Consider the following 10,732-nt stretch of genomic DNA (forward strand, 5'->3'; position numbering starts at 1 on the left):
GTGCAGGACGGCCTTTTTTACACAAACTTTTTCCATTATGTAATCCAACATTGTTAGTGGATATGTGTGCAACAAAAGTTCAACAATCATCTTTTGCTTCTATTTCTGTCAAGTCTACGCATACAATTTGATGCATACATAGGATAAATCCAACGTATGCACCACACAAAATGCCCTGCAACTGCCTCTGCAACGCAATGCTGCAAGGAAAATGAAGAAAACGCAATGACGCTGTCGGTCTGATTGAGGCTTAAATTACACTGGAAGGACTGTATGTAAGCAGAAAAGAAGAGCTAATTGCTTGTGGTCTACTCTCTCTGTGTCTCTCTGTGTGTGTGTGTGTGTGTGTGTGTGTGTGTGTGTGTGTGTGTGTGTCTTCAAGGTACCTCTGTGGTCATCATTGTATCTGTGAGTCTGGGTGGGTTGGTGTTCGCTGTCATCCTGGTCATTGTCTACAGTTGTAAACGCAACAAAGAGAAAGGTGAGTTTTTTTTTTAAACACACACACACCAGTGGAGGCTGCTGAGGGGAGGACGTCTCATAATAATGGCCGGAATGGAGTCAATGGAATGTATCAAACACATGGTTTTCATATATTTGATACCATTCACTCCATTCCAGCCAGCCATTACACACACACACTCACACACGCATGCACGCACACACGCACACACACACACACACACAGAGCAGACCACATGCAATCAGCTCCTCTGGTCTGCTTCCAGTCCTTCCAGTGTAACTCTCCCTATGAGTAATGTGTTCTTTGTGTTCCACAGGAGCTGCCTCCTCAACACACAGGATGAGCACAGATGCAGGGAACAATGGAAAGGTCAGTGTGTGTGTGTGTGTGTGAGGGAGGGAGGGAGGGAGGGAGGGAGGGAGGGATGGAGGGAGGGAGGGAGGGAGGGAGGGAGGGAAGGAGTGTGTGTGTGTGTGTTTACGTAAGTTTGTGTCAAACAATTATTTCCTCTCCTTCACGACGTCCTCCTTCTCTTTTTTCCTCTTCCTCTCCTTCTCCTCTTATCCCCTCATCCTTTTCTCCCTCCTCCTCCTTCTCTCCTCCATCTGTCTTCCTCCTCCCTCTCTTCTCCCTCCTCCCTCTCTCCTCCTCTTTCTCCTCTCCAGGGTGGTATTGGTGACTCTGAAGGTATAAAGGAGCGCCCCCTTCAGCCAGACTCAGGTCTGGCGACCACCATCTACGCCTCTGACTCTCTTCACTACGCCAGTGTCAACTTCCAGAAGAACCCTGTCTGCCCCACCGAAGCCACCGCTGCCATCGCTAAAGACGACACTTCTTTCGCTGACTACGCCACTGTGAACTTTGGTCAAAGCCCCGCCTAATCTATAGTCAATCAATCATACAGTGCTTCGGAGGCTGCATTCCACAGTCAACAAACCCTGAGACACATGAGTCACTGGCGACCAATCACAACGAATATAGGCCTACACACACTGTCAACCAATCACAAGGGACGTGTTTTAAAAACACACACACACTCTAGCCACTGAGTTTGCAAGAAAGGCATTTCACTATACTTGTGCATGTGACATTCAAACTTGAAACTTGAAACACTCACACACACACACACACACACACACACACACACACACACACACAAACTGTAGCCACTGTGGTGGTTTGATAGTGTCTATGACTTCCTCTATCTTCCTTCTTGTGTTCAGCTGAGTCAGACACAGATAGACTGACCTCTACACATCTCCTCTCTGCTCTAGTGTTGTTTGTACCTATAGAGTCATGATGTTTGAAAACATCCACCTCTGTAACAGAGAAAGATACATATATGGACATTGCATTCATACTCCTTTGCTGTCGTATGTCTAATATCTGGTAACAATGACAAGAACATCCAGGAACAAACTGTTATGTACTGTTAGTAGCCTATGAGGAGCTATGGTGGCTTTATAAATATGCACATTTCTCACCATTCAAATTAGATACATTTGTTAGGAAAACAAACACCTGTTTGTAGTTCCACTATTCCACTTTTAGACACTAACTGGATGTCAAAATTGAATATACATTAACTTTCTATAACCTACAGTATTTAGATTATCCCAAAACTAACTAAAAACATGTTACAAGAGGAAAACAATTCAGGGGCATTTATAACTATAATTTTAATATTTTACATGTCTGTTTGTCTATGTGATTGTCCCTATGTCCTTACTCCTATGAGGTAGCCATCCTTTTCATCTGATAGGATTGTGTTACGTAGCCTAATACGGAACCACCTACCACCAGCCAATCACATCAAAACTACTGAAAACCGTAGTAGGCTAGCTACGCATTTAAAAGACAACATAGGGACCGATCACTTGTAGCGACTAATTCTGAGGCTACACACATATGGACGTTTGATTGATAACCACTTTGCCCTTGATCTATCCTTTATCACTCTACGTGTTTGCTATTGGAAATTCTATTTATAACTAATCTATTACAATTGGCTTACGTATTGGAGGTTCTTTTAGGCTACAGTACATCATTTCCAAAACCAGTTCTCACAGAGTGCAAAGATGCGGCTTCCACTTACATTCATTCTGCTTTTCAAGTTAAATTGGGGTCTTCCAACTGGTACGTTTTTCCATTGCTTACTTTTTTCATTCCGATGTACAATTTGTTCATTTTACGCACAACATTCTCCACTATTGTGTTATGAATATTAGGCTATTTATAACAAACAAACAAAATTAAATTTGTTGATGTGTTTTGTTATAGACACGGTCATTCAGTTCCAGCGGTCGGGAGTGGTCGGCGAGGTGGAGACCGTCGAACAGGTCTTGGTCAACGGAGCACCTCTCTCCAGCTACGGGAAAGACGTCAGTGGCATTATCCGTGATGTATTGCTGGACAACTACAGCGAGTCTTTTCAACAGGCGTTCGAGATAGAAGAAAATGTCACCAACACCATGACAAGTAGGCCTAATGCATGAATGAACTTACTGCAACACACTAATACTGTACACAAACACACAGCCACTGAGGTAAAATGTGTTTTATAATGGATATTCGGTGTATATTCTGTTTTCTCGCGTCAATATTGAACCAAGCATGCCATGACTATGAAGATGGTATATTCTGAATCAGGGGTGGATGGACAAAAATCCACAGATTAATTTTTTTGTGTAAGAGCTATTGAAGATTGAAAGACGGAAGAAATATCTAAATAAAAAATAAATAAATGAACAGTGGATTTTTGTCCATCTTCCCGATTCAGAATATATAATTGTTACAGTCATGGCACGCTTTGTGTAAGAGCTTTTGAAGACTGAACAAAAAATATATTTAAAAAAATTTAACAACAACAACAAAAAAGCGGTGCATTTTTGTCCATCCTCCCTTGACTAAGAATATACCATCTTCATAGTCATGGCATGCTTGGTTCAATAGCTATTGACGAGAGAACTGAATATTCACCAAATATCCAGTATAAAACACATTTTACCTCTATACAGGTGACTTGCTCAAGGGCACAATGGCAGTTACCTGAGATAGGGCAGGACAAATCTACCGCCTTGACTGACAAGGAATACAATCAGACATATATTCTGGTAAAGGATACATTCATCCTTAACCATTCCTTTCCTTATTTCCTTCAATGACCAGAAAATCATACTTACCATTACCTCCGTGTGCGTGAATGCAAACTGGATGGATTTCGAGTGGTGCGTTTGACCGACCAGCTCCTTGTCAACGGCAATGACTTTCTGACTCTGGACCGATCCACGGACACCTGGACAGCTGAGGTACCCCAGGCCCTCGCCCTCAAACAGCTTTGGGACTGGGACACTGAGCGCATGAGGCGGGAGAGGATACAACTCCATGAGAGCTGTACCGAACTGATGAAGGAGCTCACATATTCTGAGCCCACCACCACTGGAGGTAAGGTTACAGGAGGAGGAATACTTGGTGCCACTATGCTTACAGTGTACACTGAAAGAGCATTGTATAGATTAGAAGGCAACAGTGTGTATGCATGCGTGCATCTGTTTATGTAAAGTATGTGTGTGTATGTCAAGCTTGTGTCGGGTGTAACAACACCCTCAGCCTACACGCCACAAGAGCCACAGAATGTTCCCTTTCTTTAGTCACTTGTTTAACAATTTCTGAAGTACAGTAGGTCTTGCAGGTGAATCCGGTGAATTCCTGTTGTTGTATGTTTCAGCAGGGATGTCCATGCTGACTGTCCTGGCTCCACTGTTAGCATGCCTGGCCTTTATTGCCCTGGTTATTGCAAGCTTCCTCATCTCTAAACGACAAGGTGAGTGACATTATAAAGCATATTTTGTATGCAGCAGTACTACGTGTCTAAGACAATTTCCCTCTCTGGGATATTAAAGTTCATCCAATCCTATATCATACTGCCCAGTCTGGGAATTTACATTTAAATGACAGATTTAGATCAAAGTGTGTCAGCTATGTAGAAAGTGTATTGCCTGCAATGACATTTTTAGATACTAAATTATACTTGATATACAATTCTATATTTAACTTTTGCATCTCGATTCGTAACATTATTGTACAATTATGAAAGTTATATTCCCCATGGCAATAGGAAATATGTATTGTTTCTCTATCTTTCTTCAGATCCCAACGGTTCAGGACACCCTGGAGGTAAATATGTTTTCACTTCCATCTCATTGTCCCAATCGGTTTCTTGGTTAACAGGAGTATGGAACGATTAATAGAACATTCAATATTAACAGATGGGTTAGTTTGTTGACTAGGTACTGCTGTCTCCTAAACCACACCCTGTAAACATTAACATGACGGGGCACAGTCTCCTTATCTTCTGATGCTACTGGCTTTCTCTGTGCTTCTCTCGTTGGTGTGTGTTTGTTTTTCTTACACAGGTAGTTCCCTTTTTGTCAAAGGTGTGAATCCTAGGGCCGAGGGTAGTATTCATGATCACAGCGTTTGGTGTCAATGCATATGTTGACAGTGAATTATTGAGATTCCATACTTCCTGGACATTTCTACATTTAGAAAGCTGATGTTCAAACATGTTGAGCAACATTGTGAACAGCTGTTTTGGTAAATCCTGATTGTGTCCCAGTTGTAGGTCTATGTCACTTGTGCCTCGTGCACACAACACGAGTGATGTGTATTTGCATGTACTCTATGTGCATTGCACAACAGACTTAGTCTGGCTGACAACAAACTCGAAGTCCTCCTGACTTCAGAGTCTAGAGAGGCTGTTTGATGTTGTCGGCACAATGCGCGGATAATGAAGGGGTGTCACGCCCTGGCTCTGGGGACACTTGTATGTTGAGCCAGGGTGTGAGTTTCCTTTGGGTATTCTAGTTGTTGAATTTCTATGTTGGCCAGAGTGGTTCTCAATCAGAGGCAACGAGTGTCAGCTGTTGCTGGTTGTCTCTGATTGGGAACCACATTTAGACAGGCTGTTTTCCCACAGTGGTTGTGGGATCTTGTTCCAGTGTGGTTTGTGTTAGACCGTGGACGTCACGTTATCGTTTGTTGTTTTGTTCGGGTAATCACTAATAAAATAATATGTTTGCCTTCAACGCTGCGCCTTGGTCCTCTGTTCCCGACGAACGTGACAGAAGATCCCACCAAGACTGGACCAAGCAGCGTGTCCAGGAGCCATCGCCAGGGAGATCTCTAGCGGATCTCCTTCGCCTCCTCGACTGGGTCAAGCCGTGTGAGGAAGAGAGGGGCTTGACTTGGAAGCAGAAGGGCGAAAGGCTGGCGAAAAATATGGAGACCTGGTCCACGGGTAGGAGAGAAGCCCAGAAATTTTTTAGGGGGGGGGCTCACGCCATGGACGACGGGGCAGCAGGAGACCGCGATAGAGCGGCCCAGCGGGTTGGCAGAGGAGGCCGCCAGGTTACGGGGGCCACTGGTCAAAGAGGGGAAGGAAGGTGTAGAGGCACGACGAGAGGTACTGGGGTGTGTTACCAGTCCGGTCCGGCCCGTTCCTGATCCCTGCGTAGGGCCAGTGGTGTGTGTCCCCAGTACGGTCCGGTCTGTTCCTGTCCCTTGCACCAAGCCTGTGGTGCGCGTCGCCAGCCCAGTCCGGTCCATTCCTGCTCTCCGCACCAAGTCAGTGGTGCGCTTCGTCAGCCCGGTCCGGCCCGCTCCTGCTCCCCACACCAAGCCAATGGTGCGCGTCGCCAGCCCGGCCCGGCCTGTTCCTGCTCCCCGCACCAAGCCAATGGTGCGCGTCGCCAGCCCGGCCCGGCCTGTTCCTGCTCCCCGCACCAAGCCAATGGTGCGCGTCGCCAGCCCGGCCCGGCCTGTTCCTGCTCCCCGCACCAAGCCAATGGTGCGCGTCGCCAGCCCGGCCCGGCCTGTTCCTGCTCCCCGCACCAAGCCTATGGTGCGCGTCGCCAGCCCGGCCCGGCCTGTTCCTGCTCCCCGCACCAAGCCTATGGTGCGCGTCGCCAGCCTGGCCCGGCCCGCTCCTGCTCCCCGCACCAAGCCTATGGTGAGCGTCGCCAGCCCGGTCCGGTTCGTTCCTGCTCCCCACACCAAGCCAGTGGTGTGCGTCGTCAGTCCGGCACGGCCCGTGCCTAGTCCGGCACCGGTCAGCTGCTTCACGCCGGAGCTAGAGCAATCCGCTCCACCAGTGTGCAGTCCAGCTCCGGCCAGCGGGGCCAGACCGGACCAGGGGTACTTTGGGGGGTTGGAGAGGGAGTGGGGATCAGAGCCGGATCCGCCGCCAAGGCGGAGTGCCCACCCGGTCCTTCCCCTGTGGTGTTTAGTTGGCGCGGCCTGGCTCTGGGGACACTTGTATGTTGAGCCAGGGTGTGAGTTTCCTTTGGGTATTCTAGTTGTTGAATTTCTATGTTGGCCAGAGTGGTTCTCAATCAGAGGCAACGAGTGTCAGCTGTTGCTGGTTGTCTCTGATTGGGAACCACATTTAGACAGGCTGTTTTCCCACAGTGGTTGTGGGATCTTGTTCCAGTGTGGTTTGTGTTAGACCGTGGACGTCACGTTATCGTTTGTTGTTTTGTTCGGGTAATCACTAATAAAAGAATATGTTTGCCTTCAACGCTGCGCCTTGGTCCTCTGTTCCCGACGAAAGTGACAGAAGATCCCACCAAGACTGGACCAAGCAGCGTGTCCAGGAGCCATCGCCAGGGAGATCTCTAGCGGATCTCCTTCGCCTCCTCGACTGGGTCAAGCCGTGTGAGGAAGAGAGGGGCTTGACTTGGAAGCAGAAGGGCGAAAGGCTGGCGAAAAATATGGAGACCTGGTCCACGGGTAGGAGAGAAGCCCAGACATTTTTCAGGGGGGGGCTCACGCCATGGACGACGGGGCAGCAGGAGACCGCGATAGAGCGGCCCAGCGGGTTAGCAGAGGAGGCTGCCAGGTTACGGGGGCCACTGGTCAAAGAGGGAAAGGAAGGTGTAGAGGCACGGCGAGAGGTACTGGGGTGTGTTACCAGTCCGGTCCGGCCCGTTCCTGATCCCTGCGTAGGGCCAGTGGTGTGTGTCCCCAGTACGGTCCGGTCTGTTCCTGTCCCTTGCACCGAGCCTGTGGTGCGCGTCGCCAGCCCAGTCCGGTCCATTCCTGCTCTCCGCACCAAGTCAGTGGTGCGCTTCGTCAGCCCGGTCCGGCCCGCTCCTGCTCCCCGCACCAAGCCAATGGTGCGCGTCGCCAGCCCGGCCCGGCCTGTTCCTGCTCCCCGCACCAAGCCAATGGTGCGCGTCGCCAGCCCGGCCCGGCCTGTTCCTGCTCCCCGCACCAAGCCTATGGTGCGCGTCGCCAGCCCGGCCCGGCCTGTTCCTGCTCCCCGCACCAAGCCAATGGTGCGCGTCGCCAGCCCGGCCCGCTCCTGCTCCCCGCACCAAGCCTATGGTGAGCGTCGCCAGCCCGGTCCGGTTCGTTCCTGCTCCCCACACCAAGCCAGTGGTGTGCGTCGTCAGTCCGGCACGGCCCGTGCCTGGTCCGGCACCGGTCAGCTGCTTCACGCCGGAGCTAGAGCAATCTGCTCCACCAGTGTGCAGTCCAGCTCCGGCCAGCGGGGCCAGACTGGACCAGGGGTACTTTGGGGGGTTGGAGAGGGAGTGGGGATCAGAGCCGGATCCGCCGCCAAGGCGGAGTGCCCACCCGGTCCCTCCCCTGTGGTGTTTGGTTGGCGCGGCCGGAGTCCGCGCCTTTAGGGGGGGGGGGTACTGTCACGCCCTGGCTCTGGGGACACTTGTATGTTGAGCCAGGGTGTGAGTTTCCTTTGGGTATTCTAGTTGTTGAATTTCTATGTTGGCCAGAGTGGTTCTCAATCAGAGGCAACGAGTGTCAGCTGTTGCTGGTTGTCTCTGATTGGGAACCACATTTAGACAGGCTGTTTTCCCACAGTGGTTGTGGGATCTTGTTCCAGTGTGGTTTGTGTTAGACCGTGGACGTCACGTTATCGTTTGTTGTTTTGTTCGGGTAATCACTAATAAAATAATATGTTTGCCTTCAACGCTGCGCCTTGGTCCTCTGTTCCCGACGAACGTGACAAGGGGGCTGTGATTTTACTGGTTGGCTCACCTCTTTCTTTCTCAAACACCCACATGTACAGCCACACAGAGCCTCAGAGCGCCGCCCACTTCCATTACAACAGTTTGATTTTCAAATCCAAACAACGAGAGATCTCAACCCCCCAGGGGGAAGAAAATAAAATGTTTGAGAGAGCCAATCAAAGCTCGATCAATTTTTGGGTGAAAATGGCACCAGCAAATGGACTCCTGTCCAGACCAGTGAGTCACAGCTCTCCCTCGCTGTGTACCACATGAGTGATGTCAGCCAGGCTACAACAGACGTGCAATTGTTGCCTAAAGCAGTGACATCATGGGAATGGCCAAATAGTCCACTATAGCAGAACAGTAATGCAGAAGAATATACACTCTACCAATAGGGAGAGAATGAAGGACTCTTGAACCCCACACTGCTGTAGCACTCTGTGGTTATAACTCATCTGCATGTCTCCTACCACGTGTCTGGTGCATGTGTTTGTGTTCTTGTCTTACTGTTGTGTCATCTCTCAAGTGTTTACCGTTTTTTGGCATAGTGTCTGTTGCTGAGGTAAACATCAAGAGTTAACTGTGTGTGTATGTCTCAGGTGTGTTTTACATCTTCCTAAATTGTGTGTGTTTCATTTTCCTCCCTGCAGGTGTCCTTGGCTCCATTGTCCACTACCCTCAGAATGTCACAGAAACACTTCAGGCGTCACAATCAGGAAAAGGCTACCAGGTCCTCTAAAACTGTTCCTTGCTACACAGCAGTCGGGTGGCCACCCATGAAATCCCTTGGTTGCGGTCTGATTCCCTACCGTTCGCCTCAAAATGTATGTTCACTCCCCCTTGATATGGTGGGAACTGCTTACACCAATCCAATGCTTTTAAATCAATGAGGGGAGTGAGCAAGTACACATTTTGAGCAAGTACAGATATTTAGAATATGACAGGAGCTGTGACATTCCAATTTGTATAACAACTTACTGTATTGTGTGAGATTTTAACTCTTGAAGTAGTTCCTAGGTAACCACAAGAAAAGGATATGAAGACAGTTTTATGCACTTTTTAATATGTATTCCCTCACCTTTGCTCAGTCAGACCCTGGTAATTCCTCACTTATCTACCGGTGCCTATGCTCTTCAGCCTTTGCTTTTCAGCTAATGTCAATACAAACAGAGTAACACACACAAACACAACACACATGAACACACTCGATAGCTCAAAACTACTGTAACTGTAAATATATTTGTGTAGTGCTGTCAGTTGCATTTAGTCAACCACTGTCAATGAACTTGCCTTGACCAAAAACACTGATATGAAAAGCATTTACTGTGGTCCATCTGTTTGAATAAACGTTGTACATTTTGTTTTGATTCAGTTACACATTCTGGGTGAAATACGGTCCTCTGTAGCTCAGCTGGTAGAGCACGGCGCTTGTAACGCCAAGGTAGTGGGTTCGATCCCCGGGACCACCCATACACAAAAATGTATGCACGCATGACTGTAAGTCGCTTTGGATAAAAGCGTCTGCTAAATGGCATATTATTATTATTATTATTATTAAATACTGTAATCAAATTTTGTGTACAGTGAGGAAATGTTATGTTCACTTTGTGCCTTTGTGTATATAAAGCTACTGTATTATGATTATGAGGGGACAGATTTTGTACTGAGATGTACAAATTATTTTATCACTTTTGTTTATTTACATATGTTTATCACTTTATTTTGTATAACTTTATTAAAGATATTTAAATTTTTGCGACTTTTGTATTGGAGTACACAGCAAAATGTACAGTATATCTTTAATTGCAAAATTGTCCTTGATGCCAAATAGATTGACCACAGTACACCCAGATGAACTCAAAAGAACAAATTGAAATACATTAATTGCAAAGAGCTCAGTAGGCTAGGTAGTAGGGTAAGCCTACTTGAAATGCTGAGGTAACATTATTACTTGGCTAGAGCAATTTCTAGAGGCATGCACATAGTATCCCTTTAATACCTTTACTGAAATACAATGGATTTTAAAACAATGTCCTTTTTTTGTAACAGTGGAGATTGCCAGGGCCTTATTGTTTGCATTGTTCCTCAGTCATGTCAGTAAGCTTTGTAGGTTGGCTTGCTTTGTGAAAACGGTGCAACTTCAATGGGTGAGATAGGGAAGGGTGAATAATATTCAGAGAGAGGGCATAGTGTATATATAAATCGTTGGAGATGGGCTCTTTTCTTTGTGCTGACG

General features: G+C 47.7%; 1 protein-coding gene across 2 annotated transcripts; it reads left to right on the forward strand.

Annotated features, from left to right (window-relative positions):
- Nucleotides 1-397: 397 nt before the first annotated feature.
- LOC311150674 (uncharacterized protein) lies at nt 398-10,250 on the forward strand. Of its 2 annotated transcripts, none has more exons than XM_084188177.1 (8): nt 398-481; nt 780-832; nt 1,129-2,599; nt 2,744-2,941; nt 3,632-3,907; nt 4,191-4,286; nt 4,613-4,639; nt 9,147-10,250. In XM_084188177.1, exons 3-8 carry the CDS (start codon nt 2,542-2,544, stop codon nt 9,233-9,235), a joined length of 744 nt encoding a protein of 247 aa, XP_084044303.1. In that variant the 5' UTR covers nt 398-481; nt 780-832; nt 1,129-2,541; the 3' UTR covers nt 9,236-10,250. The 2 variants fall into 2 exon arrangements, with proteins under 2 accessions (XP_084044303.1, XP_084044304.1); XM_084188178.1 differs by having other exon boundaries at nt 4,194-4,286.
- Nucleotides 10,251-10,732: the final 482 nt, after the last annotated feature.

Source organism: Coregonus lavaretus, assembly GCF_964263955.1.
Source record: "Coregonus lavaretus genome assembly, chromosome: 23".
Taxonomy (NCBI): Eukaryota; Metazoa; Chordata; class Actinopteri; order Salmoniformes; family Salmonidae; genus Coregonus; species Coregonus lavaretus.